This window comes from Rhipicephalus microplus, chromosome 4 (genome assembly GCF_043290135.1).
Source record: "Rhipicephalus microplus isolate Deutch F79 chromosome 4, USDA_Rmic, whole genome shotgun sequence".
Taxonomy (NCBI): domain Eukaryota; kingdom Metazoa; phylum Arthropoda; class Arachnida; order Ixodida; family Ixodidae; genus Rhipicephalus; species Rhipicephalus microplus.
In genome coordinates this window covers 67714145-67737175 of record NC_134703.1, presented here as the reverse complement: position 1 = coordinate 67737175, position 23031 = coordinate 67714145, and the positions used below count along the sequence as shown (strand labels likewise).

Below are 23031 nucleotides of genomic sequence, written 5' to 3'. Positions count from 1 at the left end.
GATCGCTGAAGAAATGAACAAAAATATGTCTTTAGACGAGCCTGCCCCCTTAATTAGCAAGTTTGGTGCCAGATTTTTGGTGACAAAGTATGCTGCGAGGTATGATTTTGTGTTTACTAGCACTGATGGTCTCGCACACATTTAGACGTTCTTGTCAGCGTTTTTATTTGCTCAGCACCACGTTATAAGGGCAGAATGCTTCACCTTAACTCTTGACTGAGAAATGCTGGCCAGTAAAGTTTTGCCAGCAATGTCACATTAATCACAATACAGCTGACTTGTCCTTGTGCATAAAATTGTAGAAAAGAAAGGCAGGCAATTTCCGTGCTCTGCATTAATGAAAAAACAAAAAATAAATAAAGCTGACTTGTCCTTGGGCATTGAAAATGTAGAAAAGAAAGGCAGGCAATTTTCTGTGCTCTGCGTTAATAAAAAAAAATGATCCAAATAAAAGCAGTAGAAATGAAATAATGCACTCACAAGGGGACAGGATTGGCAGAATGAAAAAACAAAAAAAACAACCTGGACGTTTATAACGCTGTACACATGTTCAGTTAACATCTTTCAAAACACCCAACACACCCTGTAAAGGTTGCATCAATCTAAAATAAAAAACGTACAATCAGTTCAGAGTCACAAGACAAACGCTTTTTGTTTCTTTTGACCCTTTCGTAACAGAGGCACTCGCCCTTGAACTGGGAGTACAATCAAGATGCAGGGGAATAAAAAAAAAAAAGACCAAGGAAAACATTATTTGGACCTCAGTTACACGGGCACACCAGCTGCAGTTAAGTCGAGGTTGCTTCAGCCTGCACAAAGTAAATCCTGTTATGTAAAACGCCTGATTGCAAAGTCACAAACAGTCCACTTCAACTGAATTTCAAGCTGTCGCTTAATTATTCTGTTACTGTTCACAATGGTTACGTTCAGTTACACGGACAATGTTACTGTGTACATGCACTCGGCATGGCTCATAGTGACGGCAATTATGTTTTCCACGCGAGTGAGCGTAACTGTTGCAGGCCAAAACTGAGGTTCAGCAGAACTATGACCATTTGTGCAAGAGTAACTAGGCTCAGCTTACCTGGTGTTGGTGCGCCCACATAAATAAGGCACTACTGTACAGACGGAAGAAAGCCGTGGAAGACAAAGTGCACCTTTTCTTTGATTGCCGTTCACATGGGTGTTTATAATAAGACTGGGCACCTTGTGGTCAAAACAAGAGGCGTTTTGTGTGTATATGTATATGCCTGTGGCCGCACGTGCAGCGATGTGAGGTGCGCACGCTCGAGGGGAGATGGATATGAAGTGCCTAGGAGTAGCAAGCCAGGTGAGGCGCGTGACAGCCACCCGCGAAAAAACGTTGGCTGCGTCGCGTCGTGGCAATCGAAGACTGGATTCTGGCAGCTGGCAGGCACCCTTTGTTAGGCACTGAAATGAGTCACTGCACTCTTCCGAGCTCCAGCGTCCACGGACATCATAGGAGAGTGCATGTAAACCGGGTTCTCTTTCGCACGGGCTCGACAGAGTGTAGGTGCGGGCCTGTTGGCTTCGGCTGCGCCCGAGCCGCCTGGAAGAGAGGGCAGTACCGTACGTCAGCTCATGCGGCCTCCCCTTACATAAGTGCAAGGTTTGATCATAGTATCAAATGACTGGAGGTTTGATGCCTAGCATAGCCCCTGAGGGAGGAGGTTGTCCCGCTCAATCACGTGCGACTAGAAGGACTACTGCATATTCCAAGCTGCGCACGACTTTAGCATGACACAGATGCAGAAACGTGAAAAGGAGATGTGAAAGTTGCAGACTGGCATGTCTATGTCACATGCGCTCCTTCTAACCTCGCCGATCGTTACCCACGAATTCGATTCTGTATCTAAAGAAGAGTGCAACGCTCCGACTGGAAAAGCAGAATGAATCGCAATAGAAAAAAAAAAGACAGAGGCAGGCATTTTCATGGGAACGTGATGCATTCGCCTTCAGTTCTGGCAGTTGGGAGAATACATGGGGCTACAATGCTTACAGATGATAGCCGAGACTAGATAAGAGTGTGTACACTTGAACAGTGAATCTCACCTACTGGAAGCATGGTAACAGGACAGTTATGGTAAACTTCTAACTTGAATAATAATTAACCAAATGAAAAGATTCTTCTTGGTAAAACCCTCTCTCGACAGAATTGCCCTGCTTTCAATGTGAAAAGGAGATTTGCAATGGGGCCAAATGAAAAGTAATTCAGGTTGAGCATTCGGGTTTCAGTGGCAAGGCAAGGCATAGCCATAACAATTCTCCTTGAGACTGCAGGTTTTCAGCACTGCCCAACTGCTGCCAATCAATGATAAACCTTAATCTCTACTTAATCAAGTCCTGTACCCAATGGGTGCCATTCCATTTCCATGTATAAAAAAACACACAAAAACTCATCTATACTGAAATTCTCAATGGCACTGACAATAAATGAGAAGTGGCTCAAACCATGTGACATGCAAGTAGGGCATGCCAATCGTGCAGAAAATAAGTCTTCTTCAAAATCTATAGTGTCAGATGACATAGAAGAAAATGTGCAACATGCCAAATGTACATGCAAGGAAATCACAATAGGTACTCAACACTTACAACAAAACATGTGCACACGTCACACTGGCGGCAATGAGGCTTGTCAGCAGACCGACGCACAAACCAATTTGGCTTTTTAAATTTATTGCACACCCAAAGCACAATGCTGCTTTAAATGCTTTTGTGATGTCCTAAATGCAATTGTTTTAAAAGAGTAGGCACCGACGCAAGAAAGAATGCAAGATACGTAAAGTCAATGTCCGCGTTTGCATGCCCAGCCGTTCTGGAACGAATTCTTGCTGTCTCAAGTCTCTGTCATCAAATGGAATGCTGCAGTTTGTCATAGCTAAATCTTTGGCATAGACATGGCCATAGCTTTGCCTTCTTACCATACTGGACGTGGTGTCATACACATTTGTCGGCGTCTCCTTTTTTGTGCTTTATTCATTTTTCGTGCCGTCAATATCGTGTGTCACACCAGTCCTAACACCACATGAGAACGCCAATGAGAAGCGCTACTCCCTTCGGTCAACGTGCCAAACTGACAGTCAAAGCCTCGCTCGCCTGAAGTGCAAAGCCCGGCCAGAGCCTCATATATTCCTCGGCCAGTGCAATCACTCCTGCAGCGCCATTCACGCAATATTGCCCCACCCACAATAATGCCCAATGTTGTTCTTACTTTCATACATCTTCTTTATATTGAAGGCCAACTGCAATGAAATTTCGCACACCTCAAAACGCAGATGTACATTGCAGCCTAGCTAGAGGGGGTAATGCTACTTGCCAAATATCCCCTTTGAAAGGCAAGAGGTTATCCAAGAAGAAAACCTACCAACAATATTTTTGATACCAAAACTAGAAAAAGACCAACACTATCACAGCTGACAGAAGCAATGCCGTTCCCAGCCTGACAGACCGACCAATGCGGGCAAGTCATCTTATGCTCCAAAACATGTGCTTCATGGCCGTACCCAAAGCTTTCTTTTTTTAAATATTGAAGAAAAAAAAAAGGCTATGTAAACATGCACCATGTATGAAAAAAAGATACATGCTCATAGCTATTCTTGCGCTTATTGCAGCATTTCTCGAAGTAACTGCTAGGCACCTATTGTCTTGTCCTACTGACTTGGAGAACTGGCTGGTTTCAATATATTTACATGCTTGAAATGTTGAAACCACGCTAGGTATATCGAGCACAACTATATCTTGGTCAAAGTTTGCTGCTTTGACTACCTGCAACTAAATGGCAGACTAATCAGCTCTTACAACCTTGATTACTTGTGCAGAGCTGCCGCAGTAAAGTTTAGTGCTACGCGGGTCTTCATCGTCTTACCGGCTTTACGCTCTCTTTGTAATGGTGTTACACTAGATTGAAGCGTGTGAAACACACTATTGCAAGTGTTTTATGCTCTACTAAAACCGTCTGATACAAATAAATTTTGACGCCGGCACTTCTCCTAACACTAGCCAGAACTTCCTGTTCTTGTGTTTGCAGAGGATGAATATTGAAGGCACTGCTTCAGGATTGAGAATGTTTTTTTTTTTCATTTTCAATGGTATTCAGTCGAAGAGAAATGGCTTGCACACAATGTCATCACCTTTAAAGAGCACCACGCAAGGCCCCACACTTTTCTACAGCTCTCATTTCTTCCACCTCACTGCAATCACTTGCAGCCTTCCGAGCTTTACATTTTTTTTTTTTCAAAAGCATGAAAGCTGGTCCCGGCCGTGACATACGTGTTCCAGTAGCCTGCGGCTGTACATATCGATGGCATCGTACTACAAAAGCATCTAAACTCTTTTGAATCACAGGCCGGCATCACTCAAAAGAAGAACGGGTGCGGCTGCAGTGAATTTGGCTCATGAACATTGGTGGGATAGGATTTACGTCATTTCTGTATATGTTCGATTTGCCCAGGCCCTTTGTTAAAGTGCCGCGTCGTCTGCGCATTTACAATAAGAGCACCAATTACAGCTGTGAATTTTGATGGCATCGTACTACAAAAGCATCGAAACCCTTGAATCAGTCAATAACAGACCGACGTCGTGCAAAAGAAGAATGGGTGCGGTTGCAGAAAATTTTGCTCAGAGCGTTGGCGGGATAAGATTTACGTCATTTCTGTATATGTTCGATTTGCCCGTGCCCATTGCTAAAGTGCCGCATTGTCTGCGAGCTTACAATTAAAGCACCAATTAGAAGTTAAGTATGTTATTAACTGCTAGATTTTTCATTGTCATTATCGTTACTTACCCAACATATACTACACATTATGAGCCAATTCTGCTGTTTCGTTGCAGTTGGCCTTTTAACGCTGTTTATATTTCCACTCCTGTATGAGTCTTTGTGGCTTACATTACTAAAAAATAAAATCAACTTCCTTGCTCAACCTAATCCCACAGCTTTACAACAGCACTACTATGTCAACGTTACCCAGGTACCATGCGAGACTTAGCCAAGAAGCAGTCACTAAAATGATAAAAGTAACAGCGGCCTAATGTACAACAAAACTCATTGAGCCACACTTGACCAATTACGGTTTAAACAAACATGCCAGCAAAACACTTGCACAGCATGCCCTTTCTTTTTTTCAACATGAAGCATAACTTCTTAGAATGAGAAAATTATTAGTGTGTCTAAGCGTAGAATTAACATCATACAACTATTACTGACACTAATGTCCATGACTGCGCACAGACATGTGCTGGTTGGCTGGTTTTTGCTATCGCTGAATAGGTTTGCCAGGATGAAGTCTGTCAGTTACCATAATTCAATTAAACAATGAACATGCCCAGGCTGACTGCTTTGGTTCTAATTTGCTTCTGCGACTCACCCTCCATGATGACAGAAAGAACTGTATGGTAAAACCATATTCTGCTTGTGAACATCTCGAGCTCAGCATGAAGAATAGGAACAGTTTACATTTATTATAACGAACAGCTGTTTCATTTGGTACTGTGGGGCCTAAGAAAATCCCACAGTTCTGCATAAATGTCCTCATTTCTATGTTTAAAAGAATGCCACATCATTCAAAATTTATTTGCAGACGATACTCCTCAGCTAAAGGCTGAAAGATATGAGCAAAATGGGTTTAGAATATTCATTTTTGTTGTATTTACATAGTTATGAATCCAGATTATTGTGATATGCTGCATTGCTTTGCAACTCTCTCAGTTTAGTAAAAATCTGGCTCCTTGAGAGCAGTGTCCCCCTTTAAGACAGAATTGATAGCAGTGGTGTGCCCTTTGCTGCTTTCTAACTTTTTTTTTTAATGACCACTTACTGTGATCTTTGAAAGTCATGATCTGACAATGGTGACAGAGGGGCAATAGAGGAGTAGCAATGAGACACACTGGAGGCGCCGCCAACCAACAATTGGACACCTTATTCGGGAGAGCACTGTGGACTCCTCACTGCATGCTGCCAAATGATGTATACAGGGCTAGTATTGACTGTAGATACCAGTAATCTCGAAATGCTCAAAGAACAATATGCAGTCTTTTAATTGAAACCAGGAGATGATCATCACCTGTGACATGTAGCTGCTCAAAGCACCACATTCCACCCCAAATTAAAAATAAAATAAAAACACTCACACTGTATAAAACTTCTCATTTTGCTCCTTTAAATGCCGTCTATTGTACTTAAAAAGCTATGTAGCATGCTTCAGTGCTCTGATATGACTACAGAAAAAAGAAAAAGATACCATGAGGCAATGGGGGAACGACTGGGTAAACATGCTCCACACTGGCACTACCAGCTAGTATTCATGCTTTGCGTGGCTAGATAGACCGACTCTCGCACAGCAGGCTGTTAGTCCTGATGCTCACTTGTGTGAGACGACTGGTTACCTTATGCGCTCCCATCATGGAACCCAGCTAGAGTTGAAATGAGGAAGAAGAGAAAAGGAGGCAACAGACGATTCTCAATCACAAAGCGAACATGTATAGCAGTATAGACAGAGAACAGAAAGGATTTAACAACAGCGAACGTGTACGATTCAGACAGCACAAGACATGGCAGCTAGCTATGTGTACCTTCGATGCAAGCCATAAAGGCATGAAAAAAAAAAAAAAAAAGAGGTGATTATTGTAGTCTTGAAAATTGTGCATTTTGTTAAGCATCAAGACATGACTGCCTAGTTCAGGAATTTTGAAAGAGTCAGTATTGAACAGTAATTGGCCTTGAACACTAATATCCAGAAACTAAGCAAGTTTGCTGTAACATTCATAAACTGTGTTTTGCAAGTCAGTGGCTGTTCTGTGTCCAGCAGCACTACTACTTGCTGGTTGGGCTAGTTCTGATTGAAAAGCCTGAAAAATTAGTTAGTAATAAAACAACCATGTTGAAAAGAACACTTTTCCTGTGCACATCTATCTCTGCTGTCCAGTGAACAGGTAAGGAAATGACAAGGCAAAAAGAAATGTTCTTCCTGTCCAGTCACATCCTCATTTTCTTTTCTGTCTGTCTCTCACTGCGAGGTGTATTTTATGTCTCTTTGATGTGCTGTGTGAAGCTTCTGCTTATGGATATGGCCCCAACGAATTCCTAGTCACAGAAAAAGAACGAAAAAAAGGAGGGGTCATTCTTACCACCTTTCGTTCCATTTTCTCCTTAATGTCTCTCGCAAGTGTGTAGAAAGCCTCCTCCACATTTATTGATGACACAGCACTGGTCTCCATGAACTTGATGTTGTGTTCTATAGCCAACTGCAAGCAAAACCAAAGTGCCATGTTGACTTGTGACGGACAGATTACAGGCAAACAGCTTGGCATGGCATGGATGTGAGGGAGGATGGGGGGTGAGGGAATGCCTTAAATTTGAGCTTGCTCCCAACACCATTCAGCATTTCAAAGCAAATGCTATAAGTAGTCCCTACAGAAGAAGCCCCCTGCCACCCTGAAGAAGAACTTTTCTCTCACTGTAGCTGGCTCCAGACCCAAGATCATGGTACCAACTCTGGGTACAAAGAGAAAGGCACTTCGTATATTTTCTCTTGTTGTGAAACGTTACTGTATGAACCAAAATACAATGATGCCAAAGAAATTATAAGAAATGCTATTAGAAGTAAATGTCATGTAAATTTGAATAAAAAAAAGTGGACAAAAAGATAACTTGCTGCTGGTTTCCAAACATTCCACAGCAGCCTACGTGTAGTGATGGTTGCATGTCTAACAGTTTTTCTGAGTGAAGCCAAGTCACATGAAAATAAAAAGAGTACACATGGCAATATGATGGAGTAAAAACACACTCAGCATTGTTTCTGTACACTACTTATTTTGCCATCACTTCGTTGTCCATTAATTGGAATTAGAGTGCAAAAGTGCAAGTATGCATCATAAAAATGGGGTGGTAGTCCTGCCTATTTCTCTGTAATCCGCATTTGAAGCACTGTGGAACTTTACTCTTGGAACTGCCAAACTCGATATCCACCCCATAGCAACTAGATGCTTATTACTGAGCATGTAAGGTGAAAGTCCTAAGATGGAGCCCCTGCCTCAGCAGCACCATCTGGTGCATGCAGGTTGCAAAGCATGGAGCGAGACTACAAGACTGAAGTATTATACATATGGCCAGACACCAATTGAAGTAGCCATATGTGCAGTGTACATTAAGTCGATGTAACTTTTAAAAAACTTATGCTGGCAGAATGTCAGAAGCAGACTGAGCATCAATATATTGCCACAGAGACTGTTTACAATATCAGACATTAAGAAGAATCAGCGTCCACAGTCTTGTGCGCACTCTTGCTTGGGCCCGCACGACTCATGCCCCTTTTTCACAGGCACGAGTCAGTGTGGGTTGGAGCTGCGAAGAAAAATAAGGTGCGTTGGCAGATGAACAGTTTTTGTTTTGGAACGCTCTAGCGGATTCTTCCATCTTTTCGTACATAATTTTCAGGGTACAAGTTCGCCCATAATAAACTAGTTTTTGACGTTTATTCTCTTGCACCCGTTACAATATGACTTCAGATCTGCTTGCAGTGGTGCCAGTATTGAGAAGCAAAAACCTTGCCCTCCTCCACCGCCCTCCCATCTTTTTTTTTTGCTGAAAATATTACCATTCATATTCGAGATATGAAGTATACTGCTGAAACAAACTATCGTAAATAAACTTCAAGTTTTGATTACAACAAGTGTGACATCCTCAATACACAGTTTCATAAGGTGGGACCGTGACCCTGTCAAGAGTTCCAATTTCACAAAAGCTTAAATGCTGTGGTCCTAGTGTATCGTACATTGGCTGTTGTATGTGATAAGAGTCTTTGTGTGGCATGAATAATGAATCTGTTTGCATGCAAAATGGCAATGTGTCTGTGCCCCATGCAAACATGTGATCAATACACCGAACTCATGTGTTTAGTAGCAACCCAAATGCAGTACAAAAAAGATACGCTTAACTTGCTACAATAAAAGAGTGTTTAATTTAGTAGTACCTTCTCTCCGCGCTCTTTCGAAACTTGTCTGAGTTCGTTCATGTCGCACTTGTTTCCGAGGATCATCTTCTCAACGTCCGCAGCTGCATGCTGCACAAATGATCGAACAAGACGTTGAAACAAGGTGGCATAAGTTTAAATGGCACGAGTTGCACGAGCAAGACACCCAGCAGAAGAGATACGAGCGTCACATATAACGTGCCTCATCTGTATTCCTGATCCACGTCTTTATGTTTTCGAACGTCGCTTCCTTTGTGACATCGTACACGAGCATGATGCCCTGCATATGGCAAGAAAAGCAAAAACATTTAACTCACAAGCACGCAACAATGTTATGTCGAGGCTCACCATTGCCCCCCTGTAGTAGGCGGTCGTTATCGTGCGGAAGCGCTCCTGACCAGCCGTATCCCTAAAAAAACCGCAAAAAACACAAACGCATTGACAGACACTACAGAGACGAGCGACGGCGTGTAAACGAGCCGACGAACTTACCATATTTGCAGCTTGATTTTCTTCCCGTCGATTTCGATAATCCGTATCTTAAAATCAATACCTGCGATCGTAACACAGACGCACACGTTAACCGGCCGCAATGAACAGAACTGGTTTTTTCAGTGTCACGAATTTCACGTCGACGCCACATCGCTCGTCCCGACTATATAAACGCCACTGCTTACAGTGCACTTAGCGTTTCATTTGTTTTAGCGTCGTGAAGGCGATCTTACCAATACCTGATATGCGCCGATATCATGACAGAGAAAGTCCACATTTCGAGTCACAAGCATTTGATAACGGTATTACTGAGGGCCGACACGAAAACCACTGTGTTCACCTGCGAAAGCACGGAAGGGAGCAATCATCGCCGCTAAACAATGGATCGGGAAGCGATTATATAACTTCGGTATAGATCTTTAACAACAATTTAATACCCCAATATGGATATTTATGCTGGAAGCAACGAAAGCCGCTAGCACATAGGAGACACTCGCGAGGTACGCTAAGAAATCCGAGTTAGGATGAATGAGTTGGTGACAGGTTACCTATTGTCGATATGAAGCTTCCGTCGAACTTGTTATCGGAAAACCTGAACAAAATGGACGTTTTACCGACTCCAGAATCCCCTATGAGAAGCAACTTAAACAAAAAATCGTACGATTTCGCCATGTCAAGCAACTAAACCGGAAAAGAAGACATGCGTGTCGTCACTTCCGAAAAATCTCAATGTCTTCTACACCTAAAGCGCAACCCGGCATTCCAGAGTCAACACTGCATTTATTTTGCAACATTACTGTAAATATTTATCACACAAAATGTTATGCAGTATATTAGCGTTTTTTAAGCTAGCTTTGCGATAAAGTTGAGTGTTAGAAGGTAGAAATGTTGGTAAGCCAAAATTGTAATTATATCATTTGTTTTTAATAATTTTAAGTAGCAAATATTTGTTTGAAGCAAGTTTTTGCTAACAAATATCAAGTGTTGTTTTAAATCCTAAAGCATTAGAAGTTTTGTAATACAATTACCGAAACCAAAAACCAAATTGAACACTGCAAGCCGCATCGCGCTCCAATCAAGCCCCTTCGCGTAAATAATTCGCCCCGTTTCTCATCCTTTTCGCCGTGTGTACTCGAGTCGGCAATCATGCCTGTGAGTGTCGTGTCAAACTAATAATCTGTTCTCGTGGTAGTTTGTGGTTACCGAAGCCGGCATCGCACTCATTCAGTAAAACGAATGCCGCTTAAGCTCCCTGTTGCACAAGTGTTTTGCGGCGAACTGTCGCTATTTCACTCGCATTGTGGTCACGTTGCGGCTACTAAGCCTAAGTGCGGCGCGGATTTGCCCAAACGTGTACCGGCCATGTCTGCCTACGGATTACAGTGCAATGCGACGCATGCAGTACCGGCGTGCCCTGAAGATCCGCACTTTGTCGACGCTGTTGCGCTTGAGAAAGCGACAAGAAGCGCTTACCTGTCGACAGGAGCTACGGAATATGCAGTGGCGCAGATGGTGCCGTTAAAGTGAGCTCATATGTTTACTTTTGTTTTCCTTGCAGCTCGCTAAGGACTTGCTGAATCCCTCGCCTGAAGAGGAGCGCAGGAAGTGCAAGCTAAAGCGGTTGGTCCAGCATCCCAAGTCATTCTTCATGGACGTTAAATGCCCTGGTATGTGCCATCTCGCGTCAGTTTTGTCAAACTATTGCGACTTGGTCGGAAGTTTTGACATGTCGGTGCAAGTTACCGGGCACGAAATGGCCGCATGCTTTCTGTGCTGCCCGTAGTTGCTCGATTGAGCTGAGGACTTTTCAAAGCGCTGAAACGTGCTCAAAGAAAGCGGGAGTAACGGCGGTAACCCGGTGATCGACTAAAATGCCCGACGTGCCACCATCAAAGCATGTGTTCATGTGCCAGTAGTGACTAGCTTGGCTACATATGGTATATAATTAAAAAATTGCAAAACCTGCATCCCAAGGACAGTGAGTGTGTAACAACCGGAAGTCCCATGATGGCTAAGTAAGTTTTTAGGCACCGGGCGTGTTTTGACAGATTTGATCAGAACTGTACAATCGATGAAAAATTGATGGGATTAACGGATTCGGATTCGCGTATTATCTAGCACGCTTGTATGAGTGAAATGTAGGGATATGTCTGCTGGAGGCTTCGTTTGTGTTGTACGTGTGGCTGCATGTTAAATGTGATGTTAAGTTAGTTTGACGACTGAGGGACACGTGATTATAGCTTCCGTCATCGTGTTGTCTGGCGCTCGTGAAGTCCGTGACCCGCTTCAAAAAGTGGCTTGTTTTCCATTATGCTGTTTCAGGGATGCACTAACTCTCAAAATTTGACTTTTCTTTGTTCTTGCAGGATGCTACAAGATCACTACAGTGTTCAGTCATGCCCAGACAGTAGTTCTGTGTGTTGGATGCTCCACAGTTCTTTGCCAGCCAACAGGAGGCCGGGCTAGGCTAACTGAAGGTAATCATCACACGACCCTTTCACAGGCTGGTGGTGCATTAATCATGACTTTCAATGAAAGATCTGTACCGCATTTGTTTTTATTCACAAGGAAAAATTTATGCCTAACAGTAGTTACGCAGTGTGTGCACCAATTCTTCAATTGTTGATGTGCCGTGTGCCGAAAACTTAGTTTTTATCTGGTGACATTCGATGCAGGAAATTTCACTTATCCACACAGGGTGGCTTCATAGTGAAGGAAATGCTTCAGGACGTGGTAGGTGTAAAGATGTTGAGAGGAACTTCATTAGACCGACCTCTACACGCACGGCGTCGTGTCTCTTGGGGGAAGCTAGTATATGCATGACGCGACTGAAGTTCTGTGGCGCGCCTAGCCGCAGTTGCAGTAAACATCCCTTTTGGACTCTGTGCGATCAGACCCCTGATCGGCAACTGCGCTGTTATGTTCGAAATTCGCAGTTTCTGCTGTAGCCACGCAGCCCACCTCTCCCCTCCTTTACCCGACACCTCGTCCCACGAAAGACTGCTGTGGCATTTCCATTGGGCCATCATCGACTGCAGGCTTGTGCGTGGGGAGATTCAATCGCATGCACCCATCATGTAATGGAAGATTTCCAGCTCGTGTCAAACATGTTTCACACTCGTTTTCCCTAGCGATTGTGTGCTTATACTTGTGCTTAAAGCATTTGATGCGTGGGCGATGGTATCATTTTGGACTTTTATATGGAGCCTGATGGCAACGGTAGAAATCCATTGCGCCCAGTGTCCATATATGTCCTGTCGCATTAGAAATTAACATTTAAGCTCTCTTAATTCCATTTGTACATGTCAGCAGGTGTGTTTCGTCACTTTATAAACATTAAAAAGTTTCTCAGAAGTGTAGGCAATTTTAGCCATTGAGTGCAATGCTTAGCTCTGTTTTCCTTTCAACTTCATGTTTGCTACGGCAATTGAATGACGTCAGCTTTATGAATTTATCATTGTAGTCTCACTGAATTTAGAAACGAAAGTAACTCTTACTAGATTCTCTAGTCTCCAGTTGCTCATGTCGGCGGAGGTGGTGAATGGTTTTCATTCGCCTGAGGCTTAGTAGAGTTCAGCTACCCTAAACATCACTTAACCCTTACTCTAAGTTATTCTTCTGTAAGCTGTGATGTAATAAATCATGGGGGCACATGTACATACACATACACCAATTTTCGCCAAGTTTGGTAGGCTAATCTTGAATACTTTTTAGAGACTAGCAGAATCTTTTTGTGTTAAGAAATAAACAGTTCAATCAACAATGATACTTTACCCTAGAAATCTGCTCCAAGGCTAACTTGCATTGCCAAAAAATACCTTTTTGTGCTTTGAGGCTGCCCCGAAAGTCCCACTTCGCTGCTCCAAAACAGCATTCCTGCTTTCAGAGCTGCTCCAAATGACTGAGGCCTGCTTCCACCCCTGTACACTCTTTAAGTACATGCGGGATGTTCGGCCACTGTGAGGATTTCGCTGGCACAGCATCGAGACAGGGTTTACAGATCTCTGCTTTAGATGATTGATTTCCTTTTTTTCTTTATATAGTTAGTTTTTTTGTATTGCTCTAATACTCATTCTTTTGGCACTAACAGTGCAAAAAAATGAGGTATTTTAACTAGTCTTAACAGGAATTGTCAAATTTCAATTCTGTGGAACTTCGGCATTCATTTGTAAATTAGATTTTTGCCTAATTCATTATACGGTCAACGAAGTGAAAAAACAGCGCGTAACACAGGACACAGGACAGAGAAGAGACGGACGAGACGGAGAAGAGACGGTCCTGTGTCCTGTGTTACGCGCTGTTTTTTCACTTCGTTGACCATGTACCAACCGGCCCAAATAAGCACTTTAGTACAGATCATTATACGGATGCATTAACCTCACAAACACTGTCAATGTATAATGAGCTGCAGGTCATCTCATTCCCTTATTGCAACTGGCCGTGCACAGCTTTTTCTTGGGTGATGCAAATATGAGGGTTATAGTGGTGTACATCTAGACTAACCATTGTTAGAGAAACAAGTCTGTATTGACTATAGTCATAACTACGTATCACATAACAACAGGGCGTGGCACTGAACACACTCCTGTTGATGTTTAGTAGTTATGTGTAGTGGCTGTTACCAGCAGCACTAAGTAACATTACCTTGGCATGGACTGGAGTCTATCATTATTGTCGGAGGCCAGAATTCTCATGTGCTCACTTCTTGAAATGGATGTCTTTCCGTATGTGTTGTTACTATAATGTTGCGAATGTATGGAGTTGAAAGCGTTGCAAGGCTTTAAGGTACGCCAACTTTAACATTGAAAATACTGTAGACTCTCAATCTTTCAAACGGAACTGTTGCTTAAATGGAAAAGGTGCTTTCATCAAAATTGCTAATTGTATGTGTACCCTTGTTTCGATGTTGCCGGATCTTCCTGAACAAATAAGTGAATTCTAGTCACAAAATGAGCCCAAAAGCTACGGGAGCATGATGTCCCGTTCTTGAAGATATTTTTAATTATCATTAAAGGAAACATGAAATAAGAAGGGCAGTTTTAAAAACCACCTTAAGTTTTGTACATTGAAAATGTGTCCAATTATCAACGAACGCCCATAGCTACTTTTTAATATTCTCTCCAAGTGTGCCTATGGAAGCATATTTGCCATGTTCTGGCTAACTTGCCTCCATTCGGTTGAAGGCACATTTGCCACTGTGAGGTTTATGGCAGATGCTCCTCGAAAAACTTTTTCTTTGGATATTTGTGACAGCTCAATGAAACTTTCACCAGTTATAGAGTTCGAGCTCCTCTTTTCAAATCTGCTTTTTTTTTATGGCTCATTTAGTTCATTTTTTGCAGACCATGCATTTGTAAAAACAATGCATTTTTGTGCAAGCTTAGGCAACAATAGTAAGCATAAGAAAGCCCTAAAAAATAGCAAATATTGCTCCTAATGAATTGCAGAATTCAATAAAGCAAAGAAACAATGTGTAACATTTGTGTGCTGGCCTATAAAAATATTCTAATGCCGAGTTTGAGTTTTACCACACTCAAGGAACAAGCTTTTGAAATTATCTAGCTGAATATGCTTTGGAGACCTCTGAAAGTTGTTTATTTGAATTCGGGGCATGTTAAACTTTAAGCATGCCAAGTTCCATTGCAATCCGACTGCGTAAAGCATACAAATTATAGTGCACAAGCTCTAAACTGCGAAAAATGAAGAACTGAGAAAGAGAAGTTTGAAAGTTCAAAAACATGTTTAATACTATACTCTTCAACCAATCTGCATGAAATTCACAGAGAATGTCACCAAAGCTATCTTGAAAAATTTGACAGTTTCAGAATAATCCAGCACTCTTACAGTCTCTGCCAACTGTCTCCTCCCGACGGGCTTTTTTCTTTTTTTTTTTTTCGGTACTGCAGTGATGGGCCATTGCTTTCAGGTTCGTGCGAAGTTTTCGGCAGTGGTGTGCACTTTTTTTTTTTTTCCTATGGCAGTTCTTGCAACGCACTGGTTTTTGAACACCAATGATTGCACAAAACCGCACAAGCTGCTCGTGTCGGAGGCCGATCGCACGCGGTGCGACCACCAACTTCACGCTCACAGCGAAGATGTCCGGTGCATTGCCGCTGGCATACGTCTCGTTTCCACTGCATGACGGATACACGCGGCTTGATGTGTACGTGGACAAAACAGTTGCAGCACATGCGTGATTTCGGTGCTAAGTTCCGAAAATGATACCAGTCCTTATCGTCTGCATGCCATTCCTCGAATGGACAGCTCGCACTGCCTGCAGTTAGGGCATACTGTGCCGCTGACGAGGTCCTGTATCGCATCGGTCTCACAAATGTGCTTCCGCGTTCCTTTTGTCGTCTAAAATCTTTATCTTTCACTCTGAAGCACCGACGAAGTCATTGACGCTAGGAATAAAGCTCGAACAATCGAATTAGCTGTGTCGCTGCTGCCACGGCTAGACCTAGCAGCAGACAAACCTCTCTCCGGCGCTCACTGCTTGCGTTTGGAGCGCCTTCCCTCGTACTGGTGCCGCGTATTGAACTTCCGTGAACGAAAGTAGTGTTTCTGACTTTGCCTGACTTGGGCGGTTGTGTTCGTTGATTGCTCCGCAAAATCAGGAGAACGAAGAAACCGCTCGCATCTGACTGCGCGGCAGAATGCTCGCAACCAATGGCACGGCTCCGATCATACCACGTGACTTCGAAGGCCCACTCGCCACGCTAGAATGAAGTGGGAAAACTTTTTTTTTTTTTCTGTATATTTAGTGGGGTTGCCGCTATACCGAAGTGGGCTTTGAGAGAAGAGGGTTAGGCCTACATGCTCGCAAAGCCGTAGAGCGAAGTGCCGTGTGCGCAAAAATCTGGTGATTTCGCACTTTCACGAGCCACCGCAAGTGCTTTAGTTGTATTTTTGATAACTTCTTGTTGATTCTACACTTGGATTTTTAATATATTAAGGAGAAGGCTTGGAGGAATATAAAACACAAGAAAACACAAAATCGACTTGTTTAAAAAAAATCGCTGTTCGACCCGCATCTCCCCTTAACATCACTTGTTGATTCCCTTAAGTGTGCTTGACTTCAACACTCAACCATAGGCGGGCTCATGGAGGAGGAAGGTTATGGGAGGCACAAAATCTGCCCCATACATAGACCTATACCTGTGCCGCGCGTGTAGAGGAAACGGCATTTACCTCCTAATGCTTTCAGATTGAATGCCATGAACACGGATGAACGAAATCTCATTTCCCAAATGCCATTTGTCACCTAATGCCAACACCAGAACTCGTTCGACTGAGAAATGCGTACTCTCGATGGCACAGCTCATAAAGTAATTGTATAAATCGACATTTGGTTCGACTGGAAGGAAACTCTTTGCGTATTTTACTTACACTAATCACTTAATTAAGTGCTTAAAAACTTATCTTTAGCTGGTAGACGCTGTAAAATAAATTCGACAGGCACCATTATCTTTTTACGCTGCGGATGTCACTAACTTTGGCTCAAGTTAAAATGTTGTCAAAGTAAGGAACGAAATCTAACGGCAGCGTAATATGCTTACTTATACATTTATTTATTATCTGATGTGTATGAAGCTTGTAAATGCTTGTTTATTTTTGTATTGCTACTCACCCAATGCTCACGAGGAAGGGGCTGTGATCGAAATCAAGTCAATCGTCATTCACTTTGGACGTGTAGCAGCGCCGCCAAAATAAATGTCAATCGGGAACTGAATGCCTCCGCTACCCAATGTCATTTTCTATGCCTGTGTGGCACGGGTATTAGTAGGAAAACGGGAAGGCACTCCTAGGAACCATCTTTCTTGATTGAGAACCCTGCACACACCTGTACTCAACTACTCAATGTCGGCGACGAACACACCATTAGGGAACGACAAACATGCATTGGTGAACGTGATGATCATTAAAATAACTATTTGCTTGAAATATACAAATAAGCCCCAAAAATGCAGCAAGTGACTAGAGAATTCTACAATCGACTCTGCCCAAAACATGGCAACTCTGCCTTGTTCATCCTGTTAAATGGAACATATTTGCCTGGTCTATTCAGGTATTGTTAAACGAAGGTTTAGTGTAATTTATTTGAAACAAATTTTGCGACTATCTTAGGCCTGCCTCTACCAATTCTAAAATTGCATGTATATATGTCTGCTATTCAGGCATAGTAACATGTGGTTTGGTTTTCTGAAAGTAGATCAATTTTGTCATTGAAATATAACGTGAGGGTCCATTTCAGAAAATTCTCTAACCAAATGTTTTGCTGACATTGTTTTTCTGCATTTACTGCATACACATTTGTGAACCTTGTTTTACTTGTGGAGAAATACCTCTCAGTTCCTAGCAGGATCCATTTCGATACTGACCTCCTAGGCAATCACAAAAGTGAAGGGTATGCTATATTGAGGTCATTTTATTTAAAAAACTGACTTGCTTTCACAGTATAATGCGCCACAAAGCTAGTTTCTTGTCTTCTGCTTTGGCATCTTCACTGCTTGCAAGAGAGTGCATTCTTGTAAATTATCCAAGGTGTCTGATCAGCCAGTGCTTCCATCCCTAATCCAGCTCTTCCACTGTGCACAAACACTGGATTTGGGCTAGTTTGCCCATCACATTAGTGGATGGGGTGTAAGGGTCCTTTTTGTACTGCCTCTTTGATGTTTTCAGGCTTGCGTTTGTAATATGGTTGTAGTGAGAGATGCAAACAGCGGGGTGGGGCGGTGGCTGATCTCGTTACTTTATTATGAACTGCCGAAGCGGCGCAGGTGTTGACATTGGACTGCCGGGATTGTTCTTTTCTGGCTTGCGCCTCAAGCCTTTGCACGAGCTGTGTGAAATTCTAGTAAATTGATGATGGTGATACTACAAGGTCATTCTTTCTGAATTCCTCCGTAGTCGCAACATAAGTGTCTGCATTCGCAAACTCATTGACCTGTAATCTGTTAACGGCTTTATGAAGCGTTTGCCACTGGCTTCAAATCGTGGAAGTTCTCCGCCCAAGATATATGTTGCGGTTTATTGCTGTGCATCCACATTTGGGGCAGTGTCACATGCAGCCCATGACAAACTATAATAGAGGTTGCACAAAGTGTGTGTTTGCGTGCCTATGTGAATACTTGCACATTAACTTGGGCAATCATTGAGAGATGAATTCAACAAGAATACTGTGTCCTTGCAGATATTCTGAAAGTAATTGTTGTATTTACCCTATTCCACTGTGCACATTTTCATTCAGATAGAAGCTGCAACTGTCCCATAGCTGCCTATTGCCATTTCTATTATGCGGTGTGACCGCTCATTTGCTGGGTCTCCCTTTCCAGAAATGCACTGTGTGGGCGGGGAGAGCCACTTTTTGTGTTGTTGTTTTTTTTTTGCTTTTTGCTCCTTTTACTTTTTTTTCTAACACTACATAGGGATAACACTGCAGAGCATAGACCGGGCATGCTTATGCCTTTGTCACACGGCGAATCTAATGTCATTTGTTTTCTGTTGCACAAATTAATGCCATTGGATGAAAACATTTCCAGTCTGATGAGTTCATGAAACACATTTGCATTCGATTTTGGACCGAATGTGTAGTTAGTCTCAACACCAGGTATCTTTTAGGGGAATGGCTCTTAGGTTTATGCGACTTTTGTAATTCTTAAATATCTTATTCTTGACTTGGTCAACTTACTGGTTGAAGACGTAATAGCATGCATGAAAGTTTAAGCTGTTCTTAACTTCACTGGCTGAAAGCCGACCATGTTTCATTTGTGCTCTGTTGTCATTGTTGCCTTTATTGTGGATGTTCGTGCGATTGCACATGTTTTCGGGATCAGGTATGGTGCAAGTGTTTGGTCACTACACGAATTAACTGCCGCCGTGTCATTTGTGCTCCTAGGGTGTCAGTCGTTTTTGGCTGCGTTTATATTGTAGAAGGACCTTTTTAGTAATAAAAAATTATTTTCAAGCATACATGCATGTTCGTGCAAGCTTTAACAGGTTTTATTCCTCGTGAAGTCATGTCATCATTTTGAAATATTTGTTTTCGTCATGGGACAGCAGGCAGGTAAATGACGTCAGATTTGCCGTGTGATGGCTATTGCACAAGCACATCTGATCTAAGGTTTATCCAGACATATGGGGAGGTGGCACTGCAAATGGCCATTTTTAATTGTGCTTTGGCTAACCTCCAAGCCGAACTCTCTATTCATACGGGTTCGGATCGCAGTCAAAAGTGCTCGTGCCACACCGGTTCATGACACAGTGTGAAAGCTAGCTCGACTTGGACAGTGGAGTTCAGTAATACAATGGTGGCTGGAGTACCATGTAATATTCACAAAGATCTTATAGGGATTCGGAACACAAGCCTCCCGTGTTTTTAAAGTTTTGGAAACTGGGCTGCTTCCTGCATGCAGTGGCACTTCTATGTTTGGATCAAAGATGTGATCAGACGTGTCCATGCCAGCCTGTCACCACCGTCGGCCCATGCTCTGCACATTGTTATACCTATCGGCGCGAAGGGGGAAAATGAAACATAAGAAAATATGCTACCTCTCTTTGTGCAGCGTGGAAATGAAGCCCCTAATTTGTTGGTGGCAGCTACGGGAGCGTGTTTTCTTGTTGCTGGAGCCATTTGCAATCGGTCCCATGCTGTCATTGTGCAATCTGCTAGCATCTTGTTCGAGAATGAGTGCAGCATAGAGGAGCTTTAGAAGTTATTCGGCATCAGGAAAAGGGTTATAATTACAAAGCAGTCTCTCATTTATAAGCTGTCCGAGAGTGATAGGAAATAAGGTCTTAGAAAGAAATAGCTGCTGGAAAATATAAAATGGTATATAATACCACATATTTTGTTTGCTCGTGGAAGTACCTGTATGTAAGGAATGGGGCTACAGTTTATTAGTTTTACTTTTTTGCGGTCAGTGAGAAGGTGTGTGCATAATTCGTGAGATAAATAGTGCAGTGTGACTTATAATTGTGTTCTTGTTCTTTTCAGGATGTTCATTCAGGAAAAAGCAGCACTAAGACCTACCACTCAGCTGTAAAAAGGGAAATAAAATGGTCCAGTACCACATCCAAGCTGCTGTGCTTACATCATGTTTCCAATAAACCGCTCTTTTGTTTACGCCGAAACATTGTTGTTAATGTCAATAGCCGTAGTGCTTCATGAAATGTTAACTTCATCTTTAGTGCGAAGCCGAGTTGAACATGATTTAGATTGTGATCAAATCGGACGTTTCTTCTTCGACTATGGGTAAAATGCCGGAATACTTTAGTGAGAAGTTCGTTCCATGAGGCCTCGCGGAGCCGGATGTCACCAGATCGTCAAGGTGATGCTGTTACTTCCGGTGCACTCGGCACTTCGGTTCTAGCTTTTTTTTTTTTTCGTCATCGTCAGACTACCCTGCGCATTTGTTTGCCTTCCGAGAATGGCCCAATTGAAAGGTAACAGCAACCTAGAAAAGCTCGGTCGCGCTTTTAGCACACCGGTCAAAAGTAAGAGTTTGTAAATAGTAAACTTTTTTTTTTCAATTGCATAGTGGCTTGAAAATTAGAATGTTGAATGGAATACGAAAGATTTTGCTGTTGTTCTTTCAACAAAGAAATGGATTATGATTGTGCTGAAGCGCATAACCCGGTGAATGACTGGTGCCAAAAGAGTCAATTGTGGCATTTTCTACTGGCTCTAAGGATATGGACAAAAATTTGTACATGTATATGGTGTCATTTTTGGTGTTTCGCTAAATGAAAAGAACACAGTCGCTCCTAGTCGAAATTGAGACCCAATGCAGCGTACATAGGGGACCGGCTGTGTGTGTGATAACTTGCGTTGTGCTCCGCCAGAGCATGTTCATTTTTTTTGCTAGTCGGTGTTATCGGGTTGCCGATTTGTCACAGTGCTCGAAATTCTGTCAAAATCGCGGAGTATTGCGTAATGGGCCACCTGATGGAGTAAAAAGCTACCGTAAGGCACCTAGTTCGTTCCTGCACTCTAGGCAGTAATAGAGCTCGCATAGTTAATGTGGACAGTGCTCTTAGGTTTGCGACTTATTTTGCAGGTGGCACTGTGTCTGTAGAAATTGGAGTCTGTAGAAATTGGACAATACACGCAAAGGGACTGCGGGTAATGACACCACTAAGTTTTTGCATTAGTCACCGTGACGTCAGATTTTGACGATGTCTACTAAACCCACGTAGTTCCTAATTTATTTGTAATCGGTAAAAGTGAAGTCCGAGGTACATAAAACTGGTAGCGAAGGTTCCGTAGAAGCCCTTATGTTCAGAAAAAGGCTGCTCATGGGGCTTAGCGCCATTTCTATGAGGAAAAAAAAAAAAAAACAAAACACTGCCGACAGAACAAAACATGAAGCGAATGTGACGCAATAGATGGTAAACAAGTAGCGTCATTCAGTGTGCTTTAGCGCGAATTTTGATCTCAAGTTACTTCTCATGGGCCCTTGATCGCAAATAACTCGTGCTAAGGCGATTGCCGGCTAGTTCTCGAGTGCGCTTGATACCATTTACTTTGCCACAGTTTTACGAGGAAACTTATTCTTCGAACTTTTATGCGGCGTTTGTGGCATCTTCCGCAGATGAATTAAAGCAGCCAACGGCGTATTTATTTATTTATTTATTTATTTATTAGAATACCCTAAGGGCCCGTAGGGCATTACAGAGGGGGTGTGTACAACATTTATAACACACAAGAAAAAAAAAGACAAAATAAAGAAACAAGTGTCAGATGCGCAAATCAGGAAGGTAACATAAGTCAACTAAAAATGTATAAGAATTCAAGCACATACAAGACAAAGATAGATAATGGAAACTGCGTATAATTACAAGCATTGCTGAGAAATTGCAGTCTTGAATAACAAAGGGTCTGTTATTGTTACAACGGAAGAGGGAAGGTGGTTCCAATCGGCGGCTGTTTTCGGTAAGAAGGCTGCTGAAAAGAATTTGGTGCGGCAAAACGGAATGGCAACCTTATGCTGGTGATCAATGCGCGATGAGTGGTATGACGGTTGTGAAATGAGGTCTCGCTTCATTGATGGATTGTGAAAAAATATCTTATGAAAAAAATGCAGTCGCGCCAGTTTCCTCCGGACAGTTAAATTGGGTAGGTCAAGGTTAGATTTCATTTCTGATGTGCTAGCAGTACCGGAATAATTAGAACAAATGAACCGAACTGAGCGGTTCTGAACAGATTCTAACGCGTTAATTAAATTTTGCTTCATGCCTGTCATATCTGCAGCTTTGCTTATTGATTTTACATTTACGCAGGTTCTTCAGCATGCACAATTGCTGTTTTTTTTCTTAGTTTTAACAGGAAGAAATGACGCCTAGTCATGCAAAATTATCACATTTAAGTTTTATTGAATGGTCACAACTCAAATTTACACCGCACACAATGGTAATAAACACAAAAAAACGTTTGCGAATCCTACCTGCGTTATGTTTTATGCATTATGTTCCAATTATTGGCCGCTACGTATGCGAATGCAGGCATACGAATTGTAGTGTGATATATAACTTTGCAATCTGCTCGTCGACA

The 23031-nt window shown here is 42.5% G+C and overlaps 2 protein-coding genes across 3 annotated transcripts; one reads left to right on the top strand and one right to left on the bottom strand.

The window, feature by feature from the left end:
* Positions 1-1338: 1338 nt before the first annotated feature.
* Positions 1339-10189, bottom strand: Rab8 (RAS oncogene family member Rab8). 2 transcript variants are annotated; one of them, XM_037423068.2, is made up of 7 exons: positions 10028-10189; positions 9480-9540; positions 9336-9396; positions 9190-9267; positions 8988-9077; positions 7147-7260; positions 1339-1570 (listed from the first exon to the last, which is right to left on the bottom strand). In XM_037423068.2, exons 1-7 carry the CDS (start codon positions 10149-10151, stop codon positions 1478-1480), a joined length of 621 nt encoding a protein of 206 aa, XP_037278965.1. In that variant the 5' UTR covers positions 10152-10189; the 3' UTR covers positions 1339-1477. The 2 variants fall into 2 exon arrangements, with proteins under 2 accessions (XP_037278965.1, XP_037278964.1); XM_037423067.2 differs by having other exon boundaries at positions 7144-7260; positions 10028-10186.
* Positions 10190-10513: 324 nt separating this feature from the next.
* Positions 10514-20612, top strand: RpS27 (ribosomal protein S27). Its single transcript, XM_037423066.2, has 4 exons — positions 10514-10631; positions 11038-11146; positions 11846-11956; positions 20476-20612. Exons 1-4 carry the CDS (start codon positions 10626-10628, stop codon positions 20502-20504), a joined length of 255 nt encoding a protein of 84 aa, XP_037278963.1. The 5' UTR covers positions 10514-10625; the 3' UTR covers positions 20505-20612.
* The last annotated feature ends 2419 nt before the right edge of the window (positions 20613-23031 follow it).

What these genes read in the sequence shown, in the direction of transcription:
- Rab8 (XM_037423067.2), bottom strand. Translation starts at nt 10,151, where the DNA reads ATGGCGAAATCGTACGATTTTTTGTTTAAGTTGCTTCTCATAGGGGAT. An exon ending in AAAATCAAGCTGCAAATATG is followed by an intron (nt 9,397 to 9,479) that starts GTAAGTTCGTCG and finishes CGGTTTTTTTAG; the next exon opens with GGATACGGCTGGTCAGGAGC. An exon ending in AGAAAATGGAACGAAAGGTG is followed by an intron (nt 1,571 to 7,143) that starts GTAAGAATGACC and finishes CCTCTCTTCCAG; the next exon opens with GCGGCTCGGGCGCAGCCGAA.
- RpS27 (XM_037423066.2), top strand. An exon ending in CATGGACGTTAAATGCCCTG is followed by an intron (nt 11,147 to 11,845) that starts GTATGTGCCATC and finishes TTGTTCTTGCAG; the next exon opens with GATGCTACAAGATCACTACA. An exon ending in CCGGGCTAGGCTAACTGAAG is followed by an intron (nt 11,957 to 20,475) that starts GTAATCATCACA and finishes TGTTCTTTTCAG; the next exon opens with GATGTTCATTCAGGAAAAAG.